Source organism: Lagopus muta, chromosome 8 (genome assembly GCF_023343835.1).
Source record: "Lagopus muta isolate bLagMut1 chromosome 8, bLagMut1 primary, whole genome shotgun sequence".
Classification (NCBI taxonomy): Eukaryota; Metazoa; Chordata; class Aves; order Galliformes; family Phasianidae; genus Lagopus; species Lagopus muta.
Window position 1 is genome coordinate 30,574,177 of NC_064440.1, and position 13,622 is coordinate 30,587,798.

At 40.5% G+C, this 13,622-nt stretch overlaps 1 protein-coding gene across 1 annotated transcript; it reads right to left on the minus strand.

The window, feature by feature from the left end:
- Window positions 1-1,021: 1,021 nt before the first annotated feature.
- On the minus strand, window positions 1,022-13,062 carry ZC3H15 (zinc finger CCCH-type containing 15). The gene is made up of 10 exons (XM_048953923.1): window positions 12,876-13,062; window positions 11,557-11,658; window positions 9,158-9,269; window positions 7,462-7,614; window positions 6,015-6,106; window positions 5,171-5,353; window positions 4,283-4,429; window positions 3,996-4,100; window positions 3,597-3,723; window positions 1,022-2,930 (listed from the first exon to the last, which is right to left on the minus strand). The coding sequence occupies exons 1-10, from the start codon at window positions 12,951-12,953 to the stop codon at window positions 2,737-2,739; spliced, it is 1,293 nt and encodes a 430-aa protein (XP_048809880.1). The 5' UTR covers window positions 12,954-13,062; the 3' UTR covers window positions 1,022-2,736.
- Window positions 13,063-13,622: the final 560 nt, after the last annotated feature.

Consider the following 13,622-nt stretch of genomic DNA (forward strand, 5'->3'; position numbering starts at 1 on the left):
AGAGCAGGCTGTGCGCACTGCACAGAATGAGTGAAGCTCCTCAGAAATGTTTCCTCCCTGGCCTATGAGTCTGCATAGCCTGACTTGAATCCTCTGGATAGAGCCTTCCCACAGTAGTAAGATGACTGGTTTTTTGACCCCTAAAAACACACAGGTGAAGACACTGCTATCTCAGGATTTCTCATTTTTCTTTAAGCAGATCTATGGCATCAGCTATTCACTTTACATTGGAGGAATTACAAGACAATTGCATCTGTAGAAACAGCTTGTGGGTAGGTAACATTCAGGTGGACTTCATTTTAATCAGCTGTTCTTTTCCACAATTTACCTTCAGTAAGGTCTTAGCACCCATTTCTAATTGAGCATTTAATGACTGAAACTCTATTAGCTGCTAATGTAGCCTTTAACTCATGAAAGCATTTTTCAACTAGTTACATTTAAGCTTATCTTCAAGCAAAAGGAATAAGCAGCAGCATAATGCTAACAATCCTCAGAAGCATGCCTGAGTGCTACATGAACGCTTCTTGAGAAGCACCCATCCTGCTTTTGTGGTTAGAGATCTCTACAGAGCCAAGAGGCCAAAGCAAAAGCAAGCAGAGTCTGTAAAAATGCTAGAATCAAGCCAAATCAGAGGGGCAGCAAACTATTGCTTCATGACCACAGAGAGTTAAGCCCAAACTTAATGCCCATGAAAACCGTTATTTTTTCTATTAAGTTATGGTTATTCAATTTATGTAAATGCTACGCAACGTGACTATATCCTACTATTTAGTTTCAACATACACAGCAGGGTATGCACTGCACTGAGCCCTTTATACTGAACTCAAAAAGGGCACATCCTGCTCATTTATTTTTACATTCCTTCAGCTGAAATGAGCTAACCTGCAAAGTACAAATAATTTAAGAACATGGTTGCAATTGTGAAGATGTAACATGTTTACATCACTGAAACAGACAAGATGACAGAAATCAGTATTACATGCTGCATATTGGTCTCCGGAACAAAATATAGCCATTTCAATCCTTAATAATTATTTTATTCCCATTTAAAATATACAACTTTGAAAAATTAGGCATCATACATTCAAATTTGAATTGCATTCTTAAGTGTCCTGAAATCCAGATAGCCTATTTCTGGTCAGTATAATACAATAATCTGTCAACACTCTTCGTTTATGGCCACAAGAGAAAACTGCAGGAATAAACATTTATTATCTGATACTGCAGCTTGTCTTTAAACACTTACATTTAGGAGTCCATTCCAGTAGACCTCTTTTCCCCAAACATTGTTTTCTTGTTTCTATAAGAGAAAAAAAATTCCACAAAGATCCCAAAAAGGGCAAAAAAGGTTGAAGTCAGCTATTTTAGAAATAGCATTAAAGATACAAGAGTTGACTCAGCAGTGTCAGAAATAACCATTAAAGCTCGTATTACCACTCAACAGTGGTTCAAGTAAGCTTGCTAACAATGCCATGAAGCTTAACAAACTTGAAGTAGTAACTTGAAAACTTCAGAAAAAACAGCCATATAAACGGTACCCCTTAGTACAGCAGTACTGTTACAGACACTTAGTAGTGTGGCAATGAGGCATAAAACTTTGAGCCCCCTTGAGAAAGCACCTCTACAGACATCATCATGGTAAGGTTTTGATAAATTTTGAAGGGCAACTTGACTTCACTGAAACCTGACAGCTGCCCCCTGCAGGGTACACAACAGCATCCACAGCTCTGCCTTCAGCCAAATGTTATTACTGCACAACTTAGAGAATACCCAAGACATTATAGGCATTTTTTAGACCGCAACATCCCTGCTCCACAGAGCTCAAAGCCTTAGCTAACATACAGACAGAGCAGGGAAAGCATGAGACTCAATCCAAAACGGGCACTGAATAGCTTGGATTAAATCTGTTGATGGATGGGTGGGAGATGACAACAGGAGGGGAAGTCAGCTGTTGAATTCTACAAACTGCGTGAAGAGTAGAAAAAAATCCAACTGCCATTAACCCTAATGTAATTTAAGCCAACATCAATTACTTCATGAGGACTGGAGAGAAAGCATCCATCACCGTATCAGAAAATCATGTTATTATCCATTTGCTGTCATATCTTAACAGAGAAAAAGCAACACGGGGCTTTTTAAGTTGGTAGTTTTTATTTACAGTTTTGCTGGCAAAAGGCGGTGGGAAAATTTGGAAGTTTTTCAACAGAGGGCACCATATTGTACTGTTGATGTATCAGTTCACTGTCTGTATCCTCAGTATCCAGCTGATCAAATAAAGCTAATCAACATGTCAAGAAGCGTGATCTGCATCAGCTCCTCTAGAGTGCTCTGCCTAAAAGCAAGTCAGGCAGTTTCTAAATCAACACAATCACTATTGCAAATGCAGTTCTGGTCAGGAACGTTCACTTTAATTTCATACTGCAGCTGGTATCAACTTCTCGCTTACACCCGCATACTGGCAAAGCAGTTACACTTCCTACTTTGAGGTGAAATTTATGATCTCATTCTCTGCAAATTCAGCTGTCAGGTAATTATGAACTACTCTGAGTTTCTTACTGTGATCATAGCAAGTTTGGAGATGAGACAGAAGTAAAATATTCCTGGTATATGACGTGCCCATCAGAATCAGCCGGGTAACCATAAACATCCTGTTTAAGAATTCTATTCAAGAAGGAGGAAAAGTGTAGTCAGTTTGCACTTTATCACATGGACTTTAATTCCAATGAGCTTTTTAATTCATTCTTCTAAATCAAGAGTGTTTAGTTCTTCTTCTAGTTCATCCAAGTCCTCGCCAGTAAAAAGATTTTCATCAACGGGCACTGCATCAATGACTCCATTTTCTAACTCCTCATCGCCATCACGACCTTCTTCTAAATCATTTTGTTCACTGCTGTTTATGTCACCTCCAGAAGCTTCACTTAGTTTATTATCTGAAAATACAGTTTTTTTACACATTTTAGTGTCACACGTGTCTTAATCTCTAGGTCACAATCATACCAGACAAGCTCTGAAGTCTTTCAACCAGTCACTTAATATTGTCAATTTTTGTATCTGAGCTTATATAGACTAAACGGCACATGCCCAATTAACATGCAAGGTTGGGTCATTAGTTATTAGAACAGGCTGAAAACAATAACTTGCATATCTAACCCCTCAACTCCTATTTTTATAACAGGATCAGGCTTTATGTTTTGCTCCTATTCAACATCTGCACTTCAAAGACTTGGGTTAACTTGGAAGACTGGGGTTTGCATTTGACAACTGCAGCAAAATGAAGTGTTAGCTTGTAGAAATTAGAAGTTAATCTACGCAAGCTGGAAAAATATTATACACTACTTTTTATTTAGAAGTTGAACTCAAGAAAAATAAGAAGTGCACACAGATCTACTAGAATCATTGCCTCCAGTAAGTACAATGATCATGATAATCATTTTGCTTCTGCTCTTTAAAACAAACAAACAAACAAACAAACAATGCTTTTTGGCATATCAAGAACACATTTCTGCTTGCTTTTTTGGAAGCAAGCTTTCAAAAAAAAAAAAAAATGAACTTATCAATTCATTCCCTTAAAAGGGATGCCTACATAATAAACTTACCATCTTTTTCTATTGAAGCATATGTGCTGAATCGCTCAGGACTAGCCACTGTAATGCCAGTTTCATCTACAGCCTTTGGGACATACAGACTCAGGTCTATATCATTTACACACACAGGGTCTTCCACCTGAAAAGTACGAGTATTTTCCATATGAATCACTCTTCTACACAGATTATAATTTCTGCAGAACTTCTACAGACCTTTTCCATCCTCCTTTTGACATCGTAATTGGGAAAACATTCCGTATTAGCACTGAATTAAGTACTTGAAATTTTAATTGTACCTTAAGAGCTCTCAAATTAGGAGCAAGCCTTGCAAAAAAGCAAAGTTTTCAATTTCCAATGTAACTCAAAATATTATTTTGGTTAGCTTTTTCCCCCCCCTTTTTTTTTTCTTACCTCATCATCTTCTCCCGTTCCTTGAGTGTAGCGAGTGTCATCTGCTTCTTCATCATCAGCATCAACCAGCTCTGGTCGGAACTCAAATACTTCACGTCCACTGATCTGTTAGCAGAAAAGGCAATTAATTTATAATTTCACAGAATTTATAAGGTTGTTAAATAAAGAAAAAAAAAAAGCAACAATTCTAGTTTTTCTAAAAGTAAAAGTAGTAGTCAGCTACTACTAGTCTAAAGTAGTCAGCTTCTATTTACTCTTTACATTAAGAATGAAAGCATAAAACGTACCACCAACGCCTTGCCGGCTTTAAAATCTGCTTTCCTCCTTTCCATATCTTGCTCTGCCTTATCAATTTTTTCTTGTCTTTTTCTTCTCTTCCATGCAATAAAACACTCTAATGTGATTTTGGTAACGTTTGGTCCTAAGGCAGCACGCTGTCAAGTAGAAAGACTGATTAATGCTAGACATTGTTTCCAAAAGCAAACCCTAGGGATAACAAATTAAGGATACGTAATTACTCTTTTCTAGAAACTAATTGAAAACATTTATTTCTAATTGCTTCTGCACTCTCACCACTGTTAAACATGCTTCATCAACTTAAAGTGAGATTCCACATCAGTTTTCCAGTTGAGACAAATCAACACTTAAGTGAACGTGGAAAATGGAGGAAGAAGCCTGTGGTAATAGTTTAAGTTACTTTCCATCTGGCACTGCCAGAGAATGGTGTCAGCAGAGCTGCAGTATAACATCTTTGGGAGGGCCCTTTCTTCATGCTGATTCCTCTTAACAGAACCATACAGTAATGAATGGCAGAATTAAGCAAGAACTAAGGCAATGGTGAATTTGAGCTGAGGAAGAAACAGTTGTAAGAGTTAAAAGGACAAACAGCAATAAGAAGCAGAAGCCTCCTAAAACAGGATTATCCATCTTACCCTAACAGTAAGTATCCAGCTATACTTTTAGAAACTCACTCAGCTGATTGAGAGGAAGAAAACTAAACATAAACTAGCTAAACAAAAAACATGAATTACTATGCATTCCTCAGTCCAGCTTATATAGATATACAACCATTCAATGCTTTTCAATAATTCACTAAGATGCTATTGACAGTTTTCCTCCTCTTTTCAGTATAATGAAAACAAACACCACCAAGAGGTACCTAATTGAAACTTTACCTCTTTTTCTATTAGATCTTCTAAGGAAATTTCATCTTGCTTTTCTTCCTTCTTTTTATCTTTTTTTAGTACAAAACCTGGAGGAAGAGCATGGCGATACATGCAATTGTCTCCGCCGCCTGGACAGACCCAAAACCATCCGTATTTGTTGTTTTCAATAGCATCAAGAAAATATTTGCAGACCTGCATAAAACAACAGTTGTCAGTACTGTATTCTCATCCCCAGCAATTTACACTAGCACAGCTACTACATGCCCAAAGTACAGTAATTCAAAGCCAGCTGTGGTCAAAAGTGAATAAACGTGCCATGCACTCCTATTACAAATAGTAGATATAAAAAGAGCAACTAACTATCTAAAACCTCAAGTACTCAACAGCTTTCGCCCTTAATATAATCTCAACTTAGATAGGCTGACTTGAAAGATTAGTGACTGCAGTACAGTAAACCCAGCAGCACGTGTAAAAGAATGTTAAGGGTTTATGTTTGGTCATGAAAATCGAGTGTACTTTTAATCAAAATAAACAATTTCAGATGTTTCATGTTCCAACTCATGATCCTGACATAAATATATCATTCTGAAACTTGTGACAAGCAATTTGTAACACCTAGTCATACCTAAGTTTAATTCTGGCAAGTATCAATAGCCTATTTGGGACTGTAAACAAGGCATAGTCGTCCTGAAGAATCAAAAAAAATAAAGAGCACAAAGGATTAAGATACAGCATTCATTGTACAAACTAATTTCTTAGCAGCCAGGTGTCACAAAGCCAAAACAACTCAATCAGCCTGTCACTGCTGCTAAATAACAAAAACTACAGTTCAATGAAAAAAGAGAAGACATACTATTTGAGTTTTGGGTTTTTTCTTTTCTGCTTCACCGTGCTTCTTGTTCACCACCTCTTCTAGTTTCTTTTCATCCCAGTTATCCATCGTGTCTAGAAGACAACAGAAGTTTGCACAAACATCCCAAATCCTAAACAATATTCTTTTTCCCCTAATTAACAGCAGTAACATGCAGTTCTTATGTTTTAGTTAACCTATGGAAAAAAAAAAACCCAATTCAGACTTCTGTAATAAAACACAATCTCAGAACTGCAGGGGTTGGAAGAAACCTCTAGAGATCCTCGAGCCCAATACTTCTGCAAAGCAGTCCCCCACAGCAGGCTGCACACATAGGCGTCCAGGCAGGTCTTGAATGTCTCCAGAGAAGGAAACCCCACAACCTCCCTGGGCAGCCTGTTCCAGTGCTCTGTTACCCTCACCATGAGTAAGTTCCCTCATATATTTGTGCAGAACTTCCTATGCTTACGTTTACAGCTGTTTCCCCTTGTCCTGTCCCCACAGACTTCTGAAAAGACGTACAAGTGTCTTTTTGACTCCCACACTTAAGGTATTTTTAAATGTGAAAAAGATCCCCTCTCAGTCTTCTTTTCTCAAGGCTGAACAGATACAGGTTGCTCAGCCTTCCCTCATCAGAAAGGTGTTCCAGGCCCTTTATCATATTCATGGCCCTTCGCTGGACTCTTTCCAGGAGATCCCTGGCTTTCCTCTACCAGAGAGCCCAGAACTGGATACAGTACTCCAGTTGTGGTTTGATCAGGGCACAGTGAGGGGGACGATCATCTTCCCTGACCTACTGGCCACGCACCTTTTAAAGAACCTCAGGATCCCATTGGCCTTCTTGGCCAACAAGGCGCCCTGCTGGCTCATGGTCAACCTGTCATCCACCAGGACCCTCAGATCCTCCAGCAGGTCATACCCCAACCTGTACTGATACTTGCAGTTATTCCTTCACAGCTGCAAAACACTACACTTGCTTTCGGTAAACCTCAGTGTTCTTCCTTCGCTATACAGCTCACAAGACATCCTCCTCAAAAACTTGAGAAGCTTTTGTCTGTACATATGTGAAATGTATTTTCAGGTAAAGACTAAGAAATGTGACTCTACTTATTATACACCTTAAACTTCTTCATAATGTAGAAATGATGAGGAAGAACAAATACTGTATGACCTGCTATTCGTATGACATAATACTTCACACATAGCAGAACTCACAAACCCCCATCCAAGATCACTTAGTGATACTTTTTCAAATAAGGACTACAGAATACTTGTGAGCCAGCTTTTAAGAGCAGCAATCAAGCTTCATTTACATTTTGAACACAGCAATATGGGTTGCTATCACTGTGACCAGGGTCTTTGGAATCATATAAATGCAACTTGCTTAACTTAAAAATGCAACTGCAGAATCAGAAGATGATTTACGGAATGTTTTCTAGAAGCAGTGTACCTTTTTCGAGGTCTTCATCTCTTGCATCAATGTAGACACTTCGTTTTTCACACTTCCTTTCCAAGGACAAATCATGAGAAAACTTGCACTTGTCCCCTTTAGTGCACTGCCCTTGCTTGAAGAAAGCACAAACTACAGATTTGGGATCAGCACCTGAGTGAAGAAAGTTTCTCTATTTTAATAACATCTGTAAGCAAAATACTAGAACAGAACAGAAGTTCTATCTTGAAAGTTTAAAGAACATTGTCTAAGATCTTACCATATTTAGGACCTGCACAGAATGAAAAGGTGTTTTAAAAAATAAGTTATTTAATGAAAAGTTCACCCCAACAGCCCTTTCTTCACTTCAAGTAGATACATTGTGTTCTGAAAGCATCTCATTTAGTTTGTATAGCAGGATATTTATATTGACTATCAATGAAGATGTGACTATAGGAAGTATGGGTAGCAGTGTGCCTGAGAAGAAAGTGCTCATGTAACGCATAACAAATCATTCCACACAAGTTCTTCCCTATGTAGTAAGCCATTTTTGGTTCTGATATGTGGTAAAGCATCTTTTGAATGTCAACCTTTCTTTAATATAATCAGAAATATGCTAGAAGAAGTTTTATTAACCTAGCCTGTACTCATTCAATAATACTAAGATGGCTGTTTCTAGCATTAAAAATAAGCCAGTGCTGCTAAAATGGGAAGTACCCAATCACTAACTATGGTTTTCAAGTAAATACCACAGCAACAAATTGTTTGATCATCAGGAGGCAAAAGAAGAAATGAAGAGGGGTTTAAATTTATCTACTAGATGTAACAGATGAAGTACTACTGATTTCATTATGTTCTCAAGTACTAACGTATGATTTTAAGCTTCAGTTTCTCACTCGCTCATTTCAAGTTTGGTTCCAGTCACCAGGGACTAGATTATGCTCAGCAGCAGCTGTTTAAGACCTTAAATAAAGAACTAGTTTATCAGCAACTGAACCCCTACAAGAACATCAGGTAACATAGCTGAACTTGCTGGCAAGCTCAGCAGAAAGACAAAGTTTTAATTAGGATAATGTTGGTGTTTTGCAATACCTCTCATTCAATAGCTACCACTACAGATAAAAATAAAGAACCTTGCCTTTATTGCTGCTAAATGACACAACGACAAAACATCAAGTTCACTTCAAAACCAACGAAAAAACCCCCACACTTCTTTGGTAAACAACTCTTGTGCCAGAAGCACAGTACAGCCCACAGTAACTAACATACAGTCCATTCCTGAAATACTGGTATTTTTTTCTTCCCTATGGCAAACAACTGTGGAGTCTTCTAGCATTATCAAGCACTTAGCAATTCATTTGCAATTTACAATCACTGCAATACTAGCTCGCTCCGTAACCCATCTCAGCTCAGACTACATTTTTGGAACCAACATCCTACTGTTAACTATGAGAAAGAGCAGAAGTCATTGACAAAGTTCTGCTCTTTTGATGTGCATTGACGTTTTCTGTGAACGCAATGATTAGCTTATTACCTGTAACATCTGCATGTTCATCCTTCCATGGGGACATAGGCCACTTTAAACAAGTGTCATTACAGAAAAAAAAAACAGGCCATCCACCCAGAAATACCTCAGTGCAGCAAAGTATTTCTAAATGTTTTTCCTGAGACAGACATATGAGCAGTAGAACAAAACATAAGTTTCAGGCATTCATACCTTTGCTAATCTTCTGTGCAGCAACCACAGGCTTGAAGAGTTCATTTAGTTCTTGTAGTTCTTTTTTCTTATCTTCTTTTTTTAATTTCTTTTCACTTTCTGTTTGGGCAGCCTGCAACGATGCCAAATTTGCTATTAGTAACAGAAAATCATAATGACACTTCTCACTTACAAGAACCTTACCTTAATACATAAAATCATTCTGAATGAGTAGGGGAGAGAGGCATGAGCTGGGAGCCTACGATTTCTAAGTTCCTCCAAATCCCTGCCTTTGCAAATGCCATCTAGTGGCACTGACATTTCAGACAGAAGAGATTTGAATTAGAATTTGTCAGAGATGTGAGATGTTGTTACTCCTGTACCACCTTCACAGGCTAGGAAATGAAGTGGAACTTTCAGACTGAGGAAATGCTAGTTGTTCTTGTGTGATGCTTCAGCAGGGCAACCACTCAAACCAGGTAGTTCAATATGTGCCAAAAGCTTCTCTTGAATCACCCACACCCTGCTTTGCTTTCTTGTCAGGCATACCAACAGCGCTCCCGAGTTATCTGTGTGTACAAGCAGGGAAATGTTTTTGGAACACTACTTGCTTGAATTGATATCAACACAACAATGTTTCAATGCCAACTAGTAGGTTATACAACGAGAACATTTTTCTTAGTTTTCATAGGCACAAGGGGGAAGACTAAGGGACAGGCTCACCTAGGAAAAGTTGGTATAAAAGACAAAAATGGCACCCCTGCCTCAGCCTTTTTTGGAGAAGCCAGGAAAGGCCTATATCTAGCACGAGACTGGTAGAGAAGGGTAAAGATAGATGAAAAAGGTCATGAGAAAAACACAACATGCTTAGATGACTTGATTTTTATCCTTAAGAGAAGCTAGTGGGACTGTTAATAAATATTTCAGACACGTTACTGGCAATACTCAGTCAAACTTCATAAAAGAGCTTAGTTGCCAAGCTGTTTTACACTGGAATTGATTACAGAACACCCTGCTTTTATACAGCAATTCCCAAACTCTATTTTACCAAGTATGCAGACCCTAACATGGCAACTACAAAAAAAAAAAAAAAAAAGTGACCTGATTTTTAACAACAACAGATGTACTTTAGGCTTCTGTTTCACTTAAAGATTCCAAAAACATAAAAACAGTTTGATTTGCTTTTGTTTTTTTCAGTGTTGATAGCATTTCCATTTTTCCTAAGGACACAGCAGTACTTGCTTTAAGGTACTGTTAAGTTCTCCAGGACAATCCTAAATGAAAACTGTTTTTACAAGGTAAGATAGGTGCCATCAGGTGTGGAATGAGGTTCTGAACACCATCGGTTGAGTGTTTGAAAAAAATATTTTTTTTTATCATGTAGTAGTATTGCTGTCCATGCTACAGATTCAGGGACTTCACACACCTTTCAGGACTGCCTGAGTCGCATCAATGTTTCTGAGTGATACCAAATAGACCCCATTACTACAAGAAGTCAGTAATCTCAGGACATGCACATCAACTTGACTTTTGAAGTCATACTCGACATTTGTTAGCTCATCCTCATATCACGTAAGGCATCTAGCACAGGCCACAACATCCTGAGGTTAACTGCTGCAAACGTAATTATTCTACAGGCTTATTCAGAGAGCAGGAACGTTATGAATACCAGGCTGCTAACCTCTCCAGCACTGCAGGAGTAAGACCTGGCTCACTTCCATTAGAATAATGTTTCTCTCAAATCCTGCTTTCTAACCAATGAAACTTTATGTCTCAGCCACATCAATTTTTAATTCATCTTGCAAAAGCAGATGAAAGTGGTAGTGACAGTAGCTCCAGATTTCAGTTTGTCTGACCTTTTTATGAAATAGCCACACAACTGCTGGACTTATTTGCACTCCCAATTACAGTACACACTTTCGTAGGTAGAACATTAAGTACAAGAGCACTTTTTTTTTTTTTTTTTTTAAGTTATCCTCAATCCCCAATTTAAGATTAGTCACAATTTCTGATTCATGATTTCTTAGACTGAATGGGAATCAAAGAAAAAGAGAGAAGGAACACACAGCTGCACTTTTGGCAACAGCCAGTGTGTTACAATCATTTTTAGGGATACTTCAAATGCAATTATGATAATGTACTGTGTAAACAGGTGTTCTTATTAGATGTGTTTTCTACTTTTCAGTAGACAAAAAACACTGTGCTATCTTTATGGAGGCACTTTCAGCTACACAATCTTTGCAAAAAGACTTGTTAAAGAGCGCTATTTTAAATACAACTAGCTAAATCTGTGCTTCTCACAAAAGACAGCTGAGTCACATCTCACTATTTTTTCTACTTCAGTATTAAATGACAATCAATTCCTACAGTCAAAGAGGATTTCACTACATGGTGGAAAAATAATTCAACTGAATGCTTACCTGACGTGGATTTTGCTGACCAAATTTAACCTGGTGAGTCACAGCCTTGATAAATTTCTGTTGTTTTGCACCTTTTTTGTTCTTCAGACCAAATGTTTTGTCCTAAAAATTTAAAGACAAGTTACTTGTAATGGATCAAGAATTAGAACAAGTTGCTACAAAAAAAGAAAAACAAAACCAAAAACCTGCCATTCCACCTGGGCTTTCAGTTAAACACAAACTGTTTCCCCTGGCAGCACGAACAATGCAAGCAATAGAGTGGACAGTGTGTCTCCCTCCCATCACTTTTAAGTGTGCTTTGCAAAAATCGCACTAAAAGCTACTGCCACCACCTGTTGTTTCTACTGTTTTTCCATCCCACATCTGCATGTTCAAACATTAGTGCAGATGTACACGTGTGAAAACTGAACAGCCATACATACTGCTCTTCCCATCCCGTATACGTGACACTCACGTGCACTCGTGTTTTGCCTTCTTATTAAGCAGGTTAATATTGCCATATATCTGTAGTGATTTCTAAGTATTACAGACGTTTCTCTTCCAACAGTACTTCCTTCAGTGCTTCCCCTACACACTCTCTGTAAATCCAGACAGACGTTCATACTTACCTAACTGCACAGCAAGAAGTTCATTTACATTACCTGAACCAGTTCTTCCTCTACACCTTCAGTTTTACCACTAGACTTCTAGCAATAAGGCTTCCACACCAAACCTTTTCAGAAAGCTAATTAAGAAGATGGCTCCCCTCACACATGCATCTGAAACAAGCTATCTTCCCAAGCGAAACATACAATAATAAAACCTGTCTGTGCCGGGGATGTGACGGCAGGGTTTTTCCCCTCCTGTCACAAAGAAATGCCAGATGTTCATCTGGCAATAATACCTCCGTTCAAACACACCTCTGGAAACCGTAACAGTAAAACATAAATCTATCATAGAAGAGCTATGGAGGAAACAACTCCCAGGTCACCCTCTTGCCACTCACACCGTTTCACATAACAGAAGACACAGGGACGGGACCTTGCGGCCGTGCAGCTGCAGCCCGGCAGCAGGCGGGTTAGCGCAGGTAACACCCGGCCTGCGGCAGCGGCCTCCCCTCGTACTCGCTCCTTACCTCCTTCTTCCAGCTGTTGTGTACGCATCAGTCCAAGTACGCTCATCTCACACACACACTCTTACACCCCGGGCTCCCACCCGCAGCAGCGCCCCGCGTTACGGCCCCGCGGGATGAGCGGCGGAGACGGCCCGCAGGCCCAGCCCCAAGGCCGAAGAAGGCCGCCCGGAGCCGCGTGGAACAGGCCGCGGCCCGCCAGCCTCACCTCGATGATCTTCTCCTTCTTCTTCTGGTCCGCCTTCTTGCTGCCCCCCGCAGGCTGCTGCTGCTTCTTGGGGGGCATGGCGGGACGGCCGCGGCTCCCACTCGGAGCCTGGCGGGGACGGACAAGCGGCCGCCGGGAGGCGCGGGGCGGCTGGCTCGCGGGGCACGCCGGGACTGCGGCGCGGGGCGCGCGGGGCCGCTCGGCTCCCGGCTGGGCGCGCTACGTCAATGGCCCCGCCCTGAGGGAAGGCATCGGCAACGATCCGCGGGGGCCGCCATGTTGGGGCTTGGCTCTCGTGAGGGGGCGGAGCGCGCCTTCTTCCCGCCTCTCGCGCGTCCCGCAGTACTGGCTGCGGCTGCAGGCGGGCATCGTAAAACTAGGAGAGAAAGGGGCGCGCTGCAGTCGACTTTCCCGCTCGGCTGTTAGCAGTGGGGCGTGAGGCAGACGGCTCGGTGCCGCTCGTCGCGTGAGAAGCGTGCTCGAGCTCCAGTAGGTGCAGGGAGCGGAGACAAAGCACGTAATGGCGCTCGCGCATCTTTGCAGCTGTAATTTTTGCTGCTGTATGTTTCTTTTACTCTTTATGAGGAAGGGAAAAGTAACCGACAGAACGCTAAAAGGAAAAGAGACGCTTTATCTCGTATTGCCATCTTCCCAAGTGCACGCAAGAGAACCTGTAAGGGAAGGAGTCAGGGAGAGAAAGGCTCTCAGCTACAGCCAGGTGCAAAGCACCGCGTGCGCGGCCCTGCA